This window comes from Phragmites australis, chromosome 20 (assembly GCF_958298935.1).
Source record: "Phragmites australis chromosome 20, lpPhrAust1.1, whole genome shotgun sequence".
Lineage (NCBI taxonomy): Eukaryota > Viridiplantae > Streptophyta > Magnoliopsida > Poales > Poaceae > Phragmites > Phragmites australis.
In genome coordinates this window covers 17007381-17025860 of record NC_084940.1, presented here as the reverse complement: position 1 = coordinate 17025860, position 18480 = coordinate 17007381, and the positions used below count along the sequence as shown (strand labels likewise).

The 18480-nt window shown below is 45.5% G+C and overlaps 1 protein-coding gene and 1 pseudogene across 2 annotated transcripts in view; one reads left to right on the top strand and one right to left on the bottom strand.

The window, feature by feature from the left end:
- Positions 1-8392: 8392 nt before the first annotated feature.
- Positions 8393-15276, bottom strand: LOC133901508 (uncharacterized; annotated as a pseudogene).
- LOC133901587 (uncharacterized) overlaps positions 15054-18480 on the top strand; it is a 34044-nt gene continuing 30617 nt past the window's right edge. The window contains exons 1-4 of one of the 2 annotated variants that reach the window (XM_062342970.1): positions 15054-15805; positions 16076-16312; positions 16651-16841; positions 16932-17091. In XM_062342970.1, the coding sequence (XP_062198954.1) occupies positions 15503-15805; positions 16076-16312; positions 16651-16841; positions 16932-17091 (891 nt within the window). In that variant the 5' untranslated portion in view covers positions 15054-15502. The remainder of the gene's footprint in view (positions 15806-16075; positions 16313-16650; positions 16842-16931; positions 17092-18480) is intronic. The other variant, XM_062342971.1, reaches the window with a different exon arrangement.

The following is an 18480-nucleotide window of genomic DNA, read 5'->3' as shown; positions in this document are numbered from 1 at the left end:
AGCTCACAAGCATTCCATTCCTCCAATTTGTTTGCTTATTCCCAAAGGATTTGAGCCGATTTGGATGTCTTTTGGTGTTATAGTTGAAAAGTGAAGAACACCAGGGTTCTTCGATTTCCCACCGTTTTCTCCTTCTCCTGGTGGTCCCCAACCTTGGCAAAGAACCTTGGGTAAGTCCTCTAGGCTTCCCATGGCTTGGATACGCATTTGGTTGGTCAAAATCCGAATTTGGAGCTATGTGGTGAAGTTTGGGTATTTTTGGATGTTTTAGACCTAATATGAGGAATTGGATGAATTTGAGTTAGGAATTGAGTTTCTAGGTTGTTAAATGAGTTCTGGAACCCTTGATTTTTGAGTTTGTATGAATTAATTATGAATTTTACAAGTTATCAGTAGAGGCTGATGAACAGTCTAGTTCTGGAGCTTCCTCGGAGTTTCCAGCATTCCTCGGAGTCTCCGGGTGAGCCCCAGCCGAAAATAACAGAGAGGGCGCCACCGGAGAGTCTCCGGTACCCCAGAGTATCCGGCCTTCACCGGAGTATCCGGGTGCACTGTTCATCAGCCTCTACTGATAACTTATAAAATTCATAATTAATTCATACAAACTCAAAAATCATGAAACCAATTTTGTTGATTTCATAATAAACCACTCTATCTAATAAAAATATCCCCAGCCATTAAATGTTGAATTAAAATTTTGAGGCTAATTAATTAGGCTTAAGCTTCATTAATTCACCATTAATTCTTTATAAGTCCAAAAGGGATGAAACTAATTTTTCTAGTCTTCTTATGACTTTTTCTAGCTGGTAAAAATGTGTTCCTACATTTTAGAGCATATTTTCATGGCATTTCATCGTTTGCACCTTGTGGCATGCATTGTTTCATTTCATCCATACTCATGGCATTGCACGCATTATTCTTTTTAGAGAACGTCGAGCCGGTGTTCCAGGAGATCGAAGGAAATTTTGGGCAGCCACCTGAACAGCAAGGCGAGCAACTAAGCTTATTGATCCCTCTTGTGTAATTGGACAGGTCTAAAATTGATGAATTATGCTTATGTATGTATGCATGTTTAGTGAGTCAGTGTCAAGTACTAATGGGTAGAACCTATGCCGATTGCATTCTTCTACTTTGAATACTTATGTATTTACATTCTGTGTAGCCGTGAGGTGTTGTCAATGTCTAGGTATGAGTTCGACTTATATGCTTAGCCATGCTTAGGTCATTCGGTAGAAGTCGAACGACGGCGCGTTCTGTTGTACGCGAGCATAGGACCTTCTTATGGTTATACACACTTGTTGAGGTTGAGGTAGTTGTATGAGTGGTGAGTATGAGATGAGATACGGGCGGTGCTAGGATGGTGTTTTGTCCTGCCCGGATGTGGAGTTCCTCTGAGTAGGCCGGTAGAGGAAGACAGGACACCGTAGACCGCTTGCATCGTTTAAGGTCGATCGTCGGGGTAGTTGGCTTTAGCACTTACCATACTCACCACATGTCAATCTAATGGTAAGGCGAGCCGAATACCTTCGCAGGTGTGGCTTTGTGGGGCCTGAACAATGACGGTGTGAGTGGGCGGGCTTGTAAGCGATACTAGTTTGCTCCGGGAGTAGTTCTGGTACCGCCACGCCGAGTGTTGCATGTCGCACATGGTTGTGGCTGGTTGGGAAAGGTTGTCACGGGTATCCCCTTGTGTGCACTTTAGCGGGTGGCACAAGCCGTATGATCCTCGTGTCGTGTGGGTCCAGGAGTATCCCCCTGCATGGTGTATAAACAGTTCGAACTGCCGCGCTCTCGGTCATGAGCATGCTATTGTTTCATTTGCACCCGGTCGTAGAGTTTCGAGTATGGTTTGTGGTTCAGTATGTGGGAGATGGAGATGTGGGCACTTGTTACTTATTGATATACATGTTGTTACAGTTACACTTGTTCAGTTGTTAGATGCAGGGTAGTTTTCATATGTTTTGGTAAAGTTTTAGTCGCTCACACATATGTCTAGGATGCTTAGTGCATATGTTTTACTTAACTTGTGGTTCATCCTTGCTAACGATCAATGCATAATCCTTGGAGTCGAGCTATATTTATATGATCTATATGGTTTAAGTCTTGCAAGTACCCTTCGTACTCATGCCTACATTTCAAGTGCTGCTGGTGAGGAAGAGGCGGTGTTTGGCTACTCCATGCCTGCCGATCTTGGTGGTGGGCAAGAGTAGTGCATCCTACTCTGAAAATGACGCTTTTGGGACGGTGCCTAAGGGCATGTGGCGCCATTCTCCTTTGTTGTTTATAAGTTTAACTTTCCGCTGCGTAGTTCTTTTGTGGTTAGGAGTTGAGGGGTTTTTGTCTTCTCCTAGCTCGTTTTTGTTGTAAATTGTTGAAATCAGTTGCATGCTTAATACCTGTAATATAAATGTTTATTACTCTCTCTTTATTAAGCTATGTTGTGATGTACCTGTTGGATGGCATGTGTTCTGATCTTGGGCACAAAACACGTGCCGGGACTACCGGGATGATATTCAGGTTAATCATCGAGGTTGTGATTGTAAATAATGATCCTCCTGGTGATTAATTAGAATATTATTTGGACGGTTCCTCACAGCATGGTGTCAGAGCTTGGTTTAATTAAGTAGCCTAAACATCATTAGAACGTTGTTTAGTAAGTGCGTCAAACCCACTAAGCAACCAACTAATGTTTACTTATGAATTTTCGTATCAATATGTATGAATCTGCTATATTATGCCCCTAAGAATAAAGTATGTGGTCGTGAGGCTCGTTGGGGTGAGATGAATTCGAGAAAGATACGTGTAGTTCAGAAATGAGCATACTTTCATGTTTTATTGCTCATTTTGCATCATGCCTTTGAACATGCTTTTTCATCAATATATAATATACGGGTCCAAGTAAGTGAGATCTGACATAGCAAAATAGCATTAGTTGGAGTTTGATTTTTCACCTATGTCAGAAATTAACCTTCACCTCTCTTTCTTCTCATCGTCACAATAGGATGAGAACCCGTGGCAGTTTGGGAGATCTTCCCGAGCGTTCTAATGAGAACAACCCTCTGCCACCTCCACCATTGAGCATGGCGGAGGTGCTCAAGCAGATTGAGCAGAACCGCCAGACTAATCAGGCGCTTCTAGAGGCTCTCGTGCGCAACATGGCTCTTCATGGAGGGGGTGGAGCCGAGCACCGAGATGATTTCTTAGATTTCATGAGGACTCAGCCGCCGGTTTTCTCGCGGGCTGAGGATCCTCTAGATGCCGAGCACTGGCTCCGGACGATCGAGAAAAAACTTGCTCTCCTCAGATGCGAGGATCACGAGAAGGCGCTCTACGCCGCCCACCAACTTCAGGGCCTGGCGGGCGCATGGTGGTCCAACTACTTGTCCATGCACCCCGCCAATCATCGGGTGTCTTGGGCGGAGTTCCGTCAGGCATTCCGGGATTTCCACATTCCCAAGGGTCTTATGGAGATCAAGCGATGGGAGTTCATGGACCTCAAGCAGGGAGGTTGATCTGTGATGGAATATGTACAGGTGTTCAACAACCTTGCACAATATGCTCAAGATGAAGTGAGCACCGCCGAGTGGAAACAATACCGCTTCGTTAACGGTCTCAATTTGAAGATGCAAGGCCGGTTGTCAGTGCACGAGTTCGCCGATTTCAACAAACTTGTGAGCACCTCACTCACGGTGGAGTTCAAGCTCAAGAATCACCAGGAGGATAAGAAGCGCAAGAGGGGTCCGTCGCCTTCCATGGGCGGGAGCTCTCAACACGCTTGCACTGAGAGTCAGCCTCCACCATCTCGCGTGTCAGCACCGATTGCTCCACGACTGATGTGGTTGGTGCAGTGTCCAGCTTTCTCCGCTCCACAAGGACAACGTACAAGACCCGTCGGCTCCCAAGTGAGCGTGACAGGTGGTCCCGGCAGCCCGTGCTACAACTGTGGCCATGTCAGCCACTATGCTCGGGATTGCCCATATCTTGTCGCAGTGCAGGACTGTCTTAGCATTGCCGGTAATGGTGATGGCCCCTATTGGCCCAGGGATCTTGATTTCCTGGTATGTGTAGTGAGCGACAGCCATGAACTGGGCTATTATCGGTCGCCCGAGGATCGTGTTATACACAGTCCCGAAGTTGGCCACATCAAAGAGGATCCTTTCGGTCCTGAAGTTGTCCGGCGAGCCGAAGGTGACCGGTAGCTCAATTCGTCCTAGCGGTTTGGCCGAGGAGCTCGGGGTGATTCTGAAGAAAGGTGGGGATGGCTTTAAAGAGCTTCTCGAAATTTGTAGGGCATCCAGTGCACCAGTGAAGAGAAGGTTGATCGAGCACCCATCGTCGATGAGCATATGGCCTAGCCGATATTATGTACCGTGGGTTCAACCACGATGGGGTAGCGACCAGGGCACCTGACGTATGCCGGATGGTTGGCCTGGCTAAAGGTGAGCGGGACCTTCGACCACTTGAGGCGCGGGCTCGGGTCTAATGCGATTGCCCATACTTCCCGGACCATCGACTTGTACTCCCTATTAGAGGAATATGTCACGGCCCCTCCGAAGATGTGATGGACCATGTGGTTGGCCTGTTGGTATCCCTGTGCCGATTGGTCGGGGGCAACCTGGTCTACATTGTTGTCGTCGCGTTTGTGCTTGTGTTCTCTGAGCTCCTGGTCGATGATACCTCGTATGACCTTGCATTCAATTAGGTCGTGGGCATCCGTGCGATGGATCGGGCAGTAGCCCCGACCTTTTTTCCCGCCTTCTTTTCGAAGCGTCAGCGTGTAAGGCCGGCCTGTTCGACTGCCAAGACCTCGGGGGATCCGGCCTTTCACTTGCTCTTCTTATTCTTCCGGTCGGCTCCTTTGGAAGAGGTGGGTCGGTCAGTTGCCGGGCGCGACCTGGAGTCGATTTGCCGCTCTTGGGCCTCTACAGCCTGTGCGCATTTGTTCACGAGCTCGAAGAGCTCAGTGGTGTGTTGGATCACCCGGGTGGCTTAGCTTCTTGACCATTTTCTGGTCCTTGACCCCCCCCCTTTGAATGTTATGACCATGGATTTCTTGTGATCCTTGGAATAGTGTTCTGGTGATCAGTGAAGCGACGGATGTAGTCTCGTAGCGACTTGCCTTGTCGCTGTCGAACCTGATACAGGTCATCCTCGACCCCTGGTCTGGCGTAGGTTCCCTAGAAGTTGGCGATGAACTGGGGTCGTACAAGTCTTCCCAGGAGTGAACCGACCCACGGGGGAGATTCATCAACCAAGACAGGGCAAAACCGGTCAGGGCTGTAGGGAAGTAGTTGGCCATAACCTTCTCGTGTCCTCTGGCGGCCTACACCAAGGTGGTGTAGATCTGTAGGAACTCTTCCGGATTGGTCAAGCCGTCATACTTTTCAGCTACGACCGGCTGAAATTTGTCTGGCCAGCGCACCTCTCGTAGCCTGGCGGACAGGGCATTACACCTCATCCCTTAATGGAGCGATGCTCATTGTTGGGTGGCGGCACGTGTCCTAGGGTGAGACGGCGGTCTCTGGGCCCTGGTGATGGGGTGGAGCCGTCCGATGCTTCCCTGCAGGGGGAAGGCATAAGGTAGGGCTGTTTGCCCTTTCTAACACCCGTCGGACCCTGTTCTCCTCCTCTCTAGTGGTCACCTGGCTCTGGATTAAGCCACGAAGGTCACGTTGGTGCAAGGAGTCGCGTAGGTCGGAGGGTTGGCCACCTCGACTTGGTGGTGGCCCACGGGTACTTCATGTTGTTGGGGGAGCAGGGGACCTATTCTGTCGCGAACCCAGCTATGACCCATGGCGACCGCGGCCCTATCGAACCTCGTGACAGGCGTGATGCACGCCGACGTGGTCTGGCACTGGGCAATTTCTGCCAGGTGAGTGAGATCATGCAGCCAAGGTGCCACCGGCGAGCCTTCTAGTATGAGCACCGGCGGATGCCTGAGGAGAACCCGTAGGATCTGGAGGTTCTGTGCTGGTGTCATGGTCTCATAGTCAAGACACTAGGTGTGAAGTGGTGATAGGTCGTGAGGTGGGGAGCTCCTAGGGTTGGGGCGACGTGATGGCCTAGGTGAAGATGCCACCGTAGAAAATGCCCTGTGCAAGGGCTCCTCGGGACGGTGCTGGGAATGCTGAGGCTGTCTTGAAGCTCTTGCCTGTCCGGCGCCATGCTGGTTTCCCTCTGGGCGAAAAGCCAGGGGTTCTCTGCCGGCGTTTGAGACATGGTGCCCTCCAACGCCCTCTGCGGAATGGGCCACCATGCAGACCTCACGTTGGGTCTTGGAGCTCCGTGACTCTGGCTTAGTGTCCCATGCCTAGAGTACACCTGGTTCGTCCGGGTGGTATCCCATGACGAATAATGACGCGGCAACCGGGATCCTCGGAACGGGACTCAGCGGTTGTTGTAGATTTGGCCATGGGTAGCCTGATCAAGTTTTCTCAAACTTACTGAAACGACGAAAGTGCGCCCCCTACCTGGCGCGCCAAATGTTGAGAGTAATCCCTGACAGTGATTCCGAGGTATGTCAGATGGTGGGTGCGTGAACGGTGTTTCAGGGAGTGAATGTGTCTATTCGTGTAAATGAAGGATTCAGGGACACCGAGGATTATACAGGTTCGGGCCTCCCGGAGGATAACAACTCTACGTCCTGTTTTTGGTGTTATAGTAGATCTCAATTGGTTATAGTAGTGTTCTAGCAGATTGCCAGAATTGATCTGTCTTGGTTACAACGGGATCCTCATCCCTTTATATAGTAGGGAGAGGGAGAACTACATGCGGGCTCTACACAGATGGCCTCTGCTCATTCTAATATCTAACTCAGATTGTCATTACGGAGTCCCGGGCACGCAACTTGCTCTGACAACACTGCATATCGTGCTGCCGCGCGCCGTCTTTGCTTAACCCGTAGAACCTTATCCTACTGCATTTAATGCGACGGGACGGAACGGTGCACTTCTGCACCGTCCCCGTTTGCTTGCCTTTGCACGCTGTCCTCGTCCACTTGCCTCCGTGCACTGTCTCCGTTCACTTGCCTCTCTGTGCCATCTCCGTCCACTTGCCCTGCCGAATGGTTGACAACATCCTAGCTGTCGTGCGACGCTGCTACGGGATGGGACACGCCCCCCTGCACCGCCCATGACCTTATCCGTCGGGGCCAATGCCTGGTGAAGAGAATTGCTCGGGCAAGTGTCCAATCAGGTCCCGCGACCAGGGGGGCTGATCATGGGTTTGTGTTAAGATGCAGCGAGATTGGTCGCTGGAGGCTTTGCACTGGTCGGGGTAGCTCATCGACCAATTAGCTTTTTTAGGAGATGTTCCCCTAGCCGTTTGCACCCTACGTGGGGCCTGTTTAGCCGGGGTACCCGTTTACTTGACACACCGACAGTGCGAGTCCAAAAACTGACAATGATTCTCATTGGCCGCTGGAGGCTTTGCACTGGTCGGGGTGACCGCTTGCTAATTCACTACCGGTTCAAAAACCGACAGTGATATCAATTTTAATGGCAATGATGATCTTTTCTATAGTAGTGAGTGTCAAAGGACCAAGAAGATTGCTTTCGGTGCAGACCGATGGGCTGCATCATGGAAAATTGGCCACATGTTTTAAAGTGCGAGTTCAAAATTCGTTCATAATAGCATGTCTGACGAGCTTCTTTATTGCATGAGACTGCTTAGCCTTTAGAGAGAACATATGGTTCATTAATATGGTCTGGTTATTTACAGCCATATGCCTCTCAGTAAGTGACACATTTTGAGCAACATGAGCACTCAATTCAGCATGTAGCTTCTTTACTTGACTTCTCTTCCTCCGATAATTACGGAGAATGTTCAAATTATTCCTAAATTGGGCTTTACTCACCGATAAGGATAAGAAATGGATGACGACATTTAGCGCACCCAGGACCGCAACTTCATCATGTTGCACCATTGGCAGTGGGGTTGCTTTTGGTGCTGGCATGCCCAACGAGGGGTGTTTGTGAGCAGCGTGTGACTCAGAGTTCTTTAGTAGATCACGGAATTCTATGATTGCGACCTTTCTTGCCTTAGCAGCTGCACACTTGCGTGCTTTCTTTGACTCCGCAGCATGGCCCTGAGTAAGATCTTGTGTCTGGTGGAAGTACATCTTGTTCCCATTCTCGAGAATCACCATAGCACTACCACAAAAGGGTGATCACTACCGATTCCAACACCCTATGACTATTGGTTTTGGAACCGGCAGTGATAGGTGTTCTGAGGAGCAAAAAAAAAAAGGAAACGAGCTGGCTCAAAATCGAGCCGGCTCGACTGCCGCCATCGCTAGCACGCTCCATCGCCGCTGCCATGCCACAACTCAGTCTTGCTCCGTCCTGCAGAAGAAAACACGGCGGCACGAAGGCCGCCGCCACATCACACACTCCTATTCGACCGTGGGCGGCATGAAGGCCTTGGCGTTCCAGGACATCCGGCGCCCCGCGGCTACTGTGTCGACCTCGATTACGGCGGTGGCCTGGTTTCCTCTTGCTAGCTGCTTCGCCTTGGAGTTGGAGGTGTGCTCCCTGGCAGGGGATGGCGGTGCGTAGGGGAAGAAGAACCTCTCCTTCAAGTCACTGGCTGCACCTGATGACGAGTTCCTCGATGCGGCACCACTGCGCGATGGACCCCATGGACATGCTCTTCCGCTGTAGCCACGAGGGGGAGGACGCCAGCGATGACCTAGGCATCCAAAGATAGTAGTTGTCAGGGGACGCATCGTTGGGGGAGCGAGGTCTGGGCCTTCTCCAGCTAGAACAGCTGCTGGCCACCCCAGCGCACCCTCGGTCTCAGCGCGGCGTCGTTGAGGACTCGACCGAACACCGGGTAGAATGCCGCTTGCCTCCACCTCCTCCTCACACTCGCCACTCCATGGTCGGATCCCCGTCGGATCTCGCTGTGGATCTCATGAGGGGAGGAGGTTGGTGGGGAGGGGTGAGGATAGTTGGCCGGCGGTGGGGCGAGAAGGGGATGGGCTACGACAGGGGGAGAGGAGTAGGGCCAGTGGGGGAGATAAGGTGCAGCATAGAGCGAGAGAGCCGTGGAGAGAGAATGAAGAGAGAGAGTCGGACACAAAGAGATAAAGGAGAGAGAGAGAGTCAGACACGAACAAAGACACACACACACACACACACACACAGAGAGAGAGAGAGAGAGAGAGAGAGTTGGAGGTGAGGTTGCGAGCCAAATCCGATTGGAATTGAATTTTAGGTTCGGACATGGCTTCACTGCTGATTAGTATTAAAAACCGGCAATGATACTATCGTTGTCAGTTTTTATTATAAACCGGCAGTGATGATTATTAAAAACAGCAGTAATTCAATGTTGATGCTAGCTTGGTATGAATCGGCATTAATGATGCATCAATAGCGGCTTTAGCCGAACTGACATTGATAAGCCACCATTTATGATGGGTTCTATAGTAGTGTAGACGGATGCATGCCGAACTGGATCAGGCATGGAACAAGGGAAATCCTCATGGCTTCTTCAATGGTGATGGCAGAGAAGGACTCATCTACAAAAGGGAATCCTCCAATTAGCACATCATCATGCAATGAGAGCTTAATTACTGATAAGCCTCCCCACTTCAAGAAAAAAAAATCTTCTGCTAATATGTGTGAGTGCATGAAACTCAAATTATTTTATTCCAAGCACTAAGCTAGTGTAGCATCGTCCAGCATATATAGCGCTGTTCTTTTTTTGACGTGTACATCACGATCGCCGGTACATGTATGTATCTATGGGACACTTTTTTGGGTTGATATGGAGACGTGGGTATTCCAGTGCACGAGCCAGTACTGTGTTCTTCCTTCTTGAGAAGTCATCACCAGCCTCCTCCTCATCTCTGACCTCCTTCTTCTCCTCTGGATCCTCCTTCTCCTCCTTAGACGAGCTTGACCAAGGCTTCTTTGCCTTTGGCTCATCGACGAAGAAGTCCCACACCTCGTCCTTAGAGGAGGACCCTACCAAGTCCACCAGAGTTCGAGGTCGTTGGCGCTTCATCCGACGATTGCACTAGCATGGCCTCCTCCTCCTCCCCGGATGATGGCGTGGGTGTGGGAGGTGTAGCCAGAGAAGGTGGCGGTGGAGTCTGTGGTGGCGAATCCATCGCGCGGTGATGGCGGAGGCGGTGGAAGGGGAGAAGCTAATAGCGAGAGTGAGTGAGAGAGCAAGACGATCGAGAGTGAGAGTTGATCGAGTGTGAGAGAAACATTTAAAGGTGCTAGGAGAAGCTGAGCAGGTTCGCGTAAAGACATATGAATTTTTTATATCACTGTCAGTTCTTAAATACAATCGCTAGTGATATCTATTATCATTGTCGATCATTAAAGGTATGCCTTTTGATGAACTAATATCATTGCTGGTTTGTGTTATGAACCGGTAGTGTTAATCACTATCACTGATGGTTCTTGTTAGCTCGGCTTGTTATGTGTGCATGAAGCTTCGAACCTGCAACGATATGTTATCACTGCCAGTTATTTTTTAACCGGCAGTGAAGAGGGGGCACGGAGGACAATTTTTGTAGTAGTTCTTATGTTATTTATCTTTAAGTATGCTTTGTTTGAGGATGTATGTTGATGGTCATGGAACATTATTTATCATATGGCACTTGAAATATATCATCTGCATTGCATTACACTTGAGCTAGGATGGTGAGAAAGCCATATAACTATTCTAGAGTGTATAAGTCAAGTCGGTAAGAAAATTATATGACTATTCTGGAGTGCTCTTAAAGTTATATCGTGATCTTATGGTTACGACCGTACATGTACAACATCGTATATTATCGTAATACGATGCAACTTCATACCTTATTGAGTATGAATGCATTGCAATGCATACATTTGCATTGCATTTGTAATCATTGAAGATTATTCATGTTGAAGTTTCATATATCAAAATTACCATGGAAGTTAATACGAGAAGTGACATTTCTCAAAAATTCATATGTGGTGTGATTTAAATTGTGTATTTGAAGATAATATGAAGTTATATGTGAACATGCATTGCATAGCAATCATATGCATCATATTGTATTGCAAAAGTATTTACATTGAAATTTGTTGCAATGGATCACTTATAATTATTTCTATAATAATATTGCATACAAACGGTATGTGGTTATTAGTAGTTGATCCTTGTTGAGTAGTTATATATTATTTTATGTGGTTTTCTGATTAGTCATGATGATCCAGATGGAGTTATTCTCATATGTCATGATGAAGTTTTTGTAGTTGTACTTTTTTTATCTTATACTTATATATGGAGAAATAGTTATTCAATTGCTTCAGGATGAAATAAGTTACGTTAGTGCCTGTTGAATTGTTAAATTAATGCTTAATAAACTTGTGGTTTAAAGTTTGTTAAAGTAGTTCGCTAGCTAAGATTATACAATCTCACCCTTACATTTTCCCTCCCTATATTGTTTCTTGAAGATAGCATAAAGGAGAGAGATTAACAACACATTCTATACACTTTTATCACTATAATTACCTTCGGTTATGTACCATAATAAAAATCTTATAAGTTGAGATTTTGCACTTTGTTTGAGTAAAAAAACTTATCTATGATAGTAGTTGCTTAAGATGAATTAACCATATAGAGTATCTTGATCTATATCATGTTTTTAATATGTTTATGTTGTGGCTTCCGTGTTACTCTATTTTTTTTTAAGTTTATGCTGCAAATTTTATAGTTTGGCATTCTTGTAGTGTAGTTGAGTGACATCCTAGGTTTTGTGACTCATGGGGTGTTGCAAGCAAGCCCAATATTTTAATAATGGGTGTACATAGCTAAAAAAATTGTTAGATGACCAAGGTATATTGCACATTTGGGTCATTGGGAGCTAGATGTGAAAGCGGAACATATAGTTTCCAATCTGATTTGTTCAGATATGTATGCAGGCATGGTAAGCCTTTTTAAAAATCTATACATATGTGGGTGCGGTTATGGATAGTTTCATACAGATACAAATACAAGTATACTATTAAAAAATCCGGTGGATACGGATTATCCGATTTTTAGATCAAATTATCCACATTTTACAGGGTCTATTGCCTTCAACCCAGACCAATACTATCTACGGAATAGAGTATGGATTCTATATGTTTATACAATATACTATTTTGAATTACTACCAGGTATTGACTGCTATAATAAGCCCATTTGATGAAATCTATAGTATTTTTATGTGTGAGTGTCTATGCCTCTTGCTTGCGTAGAAGGAATAGAAATAGCTCTCAACTTCTTTTCCTTGTAACAGAATCCTGTGATATGTATATCTTGTTTTATATCTACTTTCTTAGAGGCTAGATATGTTTGGACTCCTTTATGCTTTTATCGCTTCCTAAATAAGTGGTAGTGACTATGATAGTATACTCTAAGTGAGATTCTAGTTATGCATGTAAATCTACATATTCACGAAAGTTTATCCTAGTGAAGATGATGAATAGCTTCAGAATAGAGACGAAACCCATACAGTCTTAATACTAATAGACATGATTGCTATCATGCTACTTGTTGCTTGTACGACCCTGTGCGTGAGTAATATTCAACTATTTTATTCCGTTTCTAGTTTGACTCCAACTCCAAAATAATCTGTATTCAAATTTGTATCTACAATATCCGCTCCTGACTCTAAATCTTACAAAAAATAAATATACATATATGGTAAGAGCATTATCCGTCTAAAACCTGTCTGTTTTCACCATACTGGGAATTAATTGGGCTTTAAGGTGGAATGCGGTAGTGAGAAAATACCTAGGAGAATATAAATGATATGTTGAGGCAAAATACAACACATAATTGCTAAATTTTAACAACTACTAATATCAACATCTATTACATAAGATGTATAGCCAACTTTTTAAACATAAATTAAGTGTATATATGTACCCTATGTCCCAAGATATGTCCGCCATCGCCAGAGTCGGTAGATGGTGGAAGGCAACAAGTCTAGGACAAGAGCGAGGCGGAGCTCAACTTTCATGTATCTTTAAAGTGGGACAGAGATATGATTTTTTTATTTTCGAGTGGAGCGGCCTGTCACCGGTGTAAACCCATTAGAATTACAACTCATCCAAACAGACTTTTTGGATCCGGCTTGAAAAAATTATGGGTTGGTATTTTACACCGGTTTTAGTTTAAAACTGGGCTTCCAAACGGTCCCTAAATGGGAATAAATCCGCTGTATGATGCGGTGAGAGGCCACTACGTGAAAAATGGACAAGGGTGACGGGTCATAACCGTCATAGGTGACAGGTACCGCACCCGTGACCCCGAACACGTCACTGATGACATGTAATAAGTGACGGATAAGGACCTGTCACCAATAAGATCATTGGTGATTGATCAAAACTTGACCCGTCACTTATTAAGGTCATTGGTGACGGGTCACAACTGTGACCCATCACTTATGACTTGTTTGTGGCCCATCATTTATGACTGATATACGGTTTTCGTGTTTTTTGACGCGAAAAAAGTTAAAAAAAATATTTTTCATCCAAGCCAATCCAACTCAGACCTATCACCACTCACCATGTGTCTCTACCTATTTTTCAGGCTATTTTTAGAATGTACGTTCAGTGGGAATCAAACTCGCGACGGCCCCTCATGCGCGTAGCTGCCTAACCACCTCAACCTCGTGTGTGTCCTGAAGGGACTCGGATAAAAGATTCTTTTAACTATTTTGTCGAAGGTCATAAGTGACGGGTCACAGTTATGACCCGTCACCGATATTAATTTTACAATAGACATAAAAACCAGTTGACTCGGAGTACCTTCAATTAAATGGCCATAACTTTTGCATACAGACTCCAATTTCGACATTTTTTTTTGACTCTATGGACATTTAAAGAAAAATTTACATCCGTTTCTTCCCACCTTTGTTGGGTTCGGCGAATTTTTCAAGGCCTAAAACGGCTTGGAAGATTGAGCTCTCGCCTCCGAAAGTTTTTGCACCGTTTTTGGAATGAGTGTTTGTGTCCATAGCCATTACCCCTTACATCAAATTTGAGTAGAAATGTACAATGGTTAATATTCTAGTGCTTCTGAAGTGAGAAAAAAATAAGAAAAAAATAAAATAAAAATAATTTTTTTAATGTTTGGATCATTTTATGTATTTCTGAGTAACGTTATTAGTGACGAGTCATAACTTGATCCGATGAGTAAGTTATTGGTGACGGGTCAAAACTTGACTCGTCACCAATGACTGGTCTACAATGACTTGTGAATGATGAGTCGTCATTGGTGACTGGTCAAGTTTTCTTCCGTCACCAATAATTGACATTAGTGACGGATCACAACTACGACCTGTCACTTTTATCATAAGTGACAGGTGATATTACGATCCGTCACTTATGTAGTGTCTCCTTTAGTTTAGATGTAGGTTCATCCTTAGGTGGTGATTTTTTTTTCACTGCATGCCAACTAACAATAGCACAGAGTAAAGAAATTTGGAATCTGGATGGGGATGGCATAGAGTGAGGTCCGGCTTATTCAATATCTATTCATGAAACCAGAAAATAGACATAAAACAGAAGTTATTAGATGCCAAATAATTGATTAGTTCCTAAATGGTCCCTCGATTACAATAGCGATTTGGAATTTTAAGATGTAATTCACACTATATGACTAGGGGACGGGACTAATTCGCGCGCGCTAGGAAGCCAACTCGTAACTTTTCTTTTTCGGAAAGTTCTCTCCCTACGCAACTTTCCTTTTTTGAAAATTAAGTTACGAGAAAAGTTTTTAAAAAAGTACCGAGAAAAATTATCAAATTTTTTTTTTTAGGAAAAGTTATCAAGAAAAAGTTTTTAGAAAAAATTATCAAGGAAAAGATAAAAAAATTTCAGCACAAATTTTTGAACACATAATGTTATTGAGAAAAAAGTTTTTGATAATTTTTTTCAGCATAAACTTTCTCAAACAAATTTTTTAGTATAAACTTTCTAAAAAAAAAATTTAGTCTAAACCTAAAAAATCGCCCGGACCAATGTGACCCAGCCTGGCTAGGTGTCCGCTGAGATCTACCTTTGCAGCCTAAAAAATCTTGGAAAAACCTCCGACGTGCGCCGGCAGCCGGCGGCCCTCTGCCCCGCTGCCGTCCGTCCAACCTGCTTCAACATTCGTGCGCCTCCAGATCCGACAGGCAACTGCCAGCCGGCCCCACCAGCCAGAGCTCCGGCCCCAACTCTCCAAAGCTAGCAGGAACAAAGCAAGTCTCCCCCCTTCGGCGCCGCTTCCCTCCCACCACCACCACCTCCTCCACATCTCCGCGATTTCTCCTCCTCCGCGGCGGCAGGACCCGCGGATTCGCCGCAGAACGAGCCCCGGACTGCGTCACTTAGACGAGGAACTGCCGACCTTCGAGGCTTCCCTCTCCCCGGTCCCCCGAGCTGTCCGCCGGGTCCAAGATCCCGTCCTTGATCCAAAGATCCCACCTTTCCCTCCGATCCCGCATCGAATCTTGGAGCAAGGCCTGCGCTTTTCTTCCCCCATGGACGGCGGCGGCGGGCTCCGGGGCAGCTGCCGGGTGGGGGCCGTGCTGCTCTTCTCTGCCTGGATCGCACTCGCGGCGCTCAGCAGGCTGCTGCGGCCGGTGCCCAACGGGTGCGTGATGACCTACATGTATCCGACCTACATCCCCATCGCCGCCACTCCCAGGAACGTGTCCTCGGACAGGTACGGACTGTTCCTGTACCACGAGGGCTGGAAGCAGATCGACTTCGCCAAGCACGTCAAGGGGCTCAATGGTGTGCCCGTGCTCTTCATCCCCGGCAACGGAGGTAGCTACAAACAGGTGATGAAATCGTTGCTTGGCTACTTCCTATGCTCACATTTGAACTTGACATGATCATGGCATACGAATGCCTGTTCTAGTGTTCTGCCCATAATGCTGTTCTGAAACGATATGATATGCCAATGCCCAATTGAACGCTTATTTTAACCAAGGTGCCTGACATTACACAAGTTACGCACTTGTGGTTCAGCTTATTTTATCATGAATATATGGTACTGCTGTTACGATGATGTAATGATTGTTTCTTCTATTGCCATGTTTGGTGTCTAGGTCCGATCAGTGGCTGCAGAGTCATTTCGAGCATATCAGAATGGTCCACTTGAGCCGACCTTTTATCAGGAAGCATCTAGCACCTTATCAGTAAGTGAACGCGAAGATTTTTCAATCCCATCACGGTATGGCCGCATGCTGGATTGGTTTGCTGTTGACCTTGAAGGAGAACACTCTGCAATGGATGGTCAGATACTTGAGGAGCATACTGAATTTGTTGTCTACGCCATTCATAGGGTAAGTAGTCCTAACTCTTAAGAGTGGATCTTAACTTGCTATTTGACCCTTTGCTCGTAAGTCGTAACCGTCATAATTTAACCTACTGTTAGAATCAACATCAAGTAGGGAAATATCCCTTGCATTGGATTTTTCAAATGTTTAAGAAGACTATGTTTCACAAACAAATGTGAAATGTCACAAAATTTACTTCCATCTACTTTGTCTATAGTTGCTAATAATATATGGTTGTGCCTAGTTTCCATGCACATTATCTAATGCTTAAGGTTTTCAGCTAGGTTTACATTTTAGCACGACTTCTTTAAATTAATTCTGTTTACTGATCTTATGCTTTGTAGATCCTTGACCAATACAAAGAATCACATTTAGCGAGATCAAAGGGTGGTGCTCAATCCTCTTGTAGCTTGCCATCCAATGTTATACTAGTTGGCCATTCGATGGGTGGTTTTGTGGCTCGAGCAGCTCTTGTGCATCCAAACTTAAGGAAGTCAGCAGTGGAAACCATACTGACACTTTCCAGCCCACATCAGTACTCTCTCTCTCCCTCCCCCCTAGTCTGTACCTAGTCTGTATGTGTTGATTAAGTATTACTCAGGATGTCAAACAATTTCTTATCCAGGTACCCTCCTATTGCACTGCAGCCGTCCCTGGGTCAGTTTTTCTCCCATGTCAATGAAGAATGGAGAAAGGGATACAGGATGGGAGTATCACGTGCAAGTAGTCCGAAACTATCAAATGTTATAGTTGTCTCTGTATCAGGTGGCATCCATGATTATCAGGTATCTTTTTTTGCTGTTCTCATATTTTGATTTTATATGGTTAATTATGCAGATTTTGTTATGCCTACGTTATCTCCATTGAGAAGATGCTCTTTTCTGTAATATGTATGATATATTAGTGAGAAAATTAGGAAAATACCATCACAAAAGAACTCGAGTTGGAAAATGCCATCGCAAAAATCACGAGTTGGAAAATACCATCACAAAACGCTATGGGTACTACAAAATGCTAACACCATTCCTTTTGACGCCCAGAAGGTCCCATACTGTTTCGCGTTGGTATTTTCCAACTTGTGACTTTTGCGATGGCATTTTCCAACTCAAGCTCTTTTGCGATGGTATTTTCCTATTTTGCTCTATATCAATGCTTTTTTGCCAATCTGTAATACACCCATTGTGACAGTGAAACTCTTAGGAAAAATTAGTTAAGGAAATCATGTCTATAATATACTAAATTGGTAGTATAAAACTTATATTCCTTCTTTTCATGATTATTTAGCCCCCCATGATCCATAGACGCTATGCCACCGAAAAACAAGTGGCAGGATATGGCTTATATGTTATCATATTTTCTTAGCTGGCTCAATGTTCAGTATTTTTCAATGTGATAAAGTTACACTTTCTGTTTTGACTTTTGAAAATTTACATCAACCTGCACAATAATAATTGTTGACTTTTTTTTTAGCGGCAACCATGTTCCATGGCGTTTTTTGTTCAATTTTTTCTCAAACCGGCAGGAGAACTACACGTCATTGTATTAAGGAGTAAAAGGAACAGAACAAAATACAAAGCCGGGCTAGCCGGCAAAGAGAAAAAAGAGAGAGGGTCCGGTAGGACATAAGAGACGAGTTGAGCAAAAACAGACACAAAAATTCACACACAGATAGAAAACGAAACCAGTCAAAACAATTAAGGAAGAAACACCGCTAGATCTTTGGCGCCCGTTGCCAACTAGAGCGACGCCTCCTCTCAAATGGCTTCCAACAGCGAAACCACTTCCGGCTTCGTGCTCTAAAAAACAACAGCGTTGCGCTGTTTCCAGATCATCCATGCTGAGAGGATGATGGGTGAGTTGAGGCCCTGCCGATTGGCTGTCTGCATTCTGTCTGTAGCAAGGCGCCACCAATCATTGAAACATATATCCGATGGTTGTGTAGCCTGAGGGAGGCCTGTCCGATTAAGCACCGCAAACCACACTTGTCGAGAGAAAATACAATCAATGAGTAGGTGCTGGATTGTTTCCTCGGCCTGATCGCAAAGAGGGTAGGTGGTAGGATGCGGGAGATGCCGATGGGCAAGCCGATCGGCCGTCCAGCAACGGTTTAGCACGGCTAACCAAAGGAAAAATTTGCATCATAGCGATGCCCAGGCCTTTCACAAGCGTTTCTA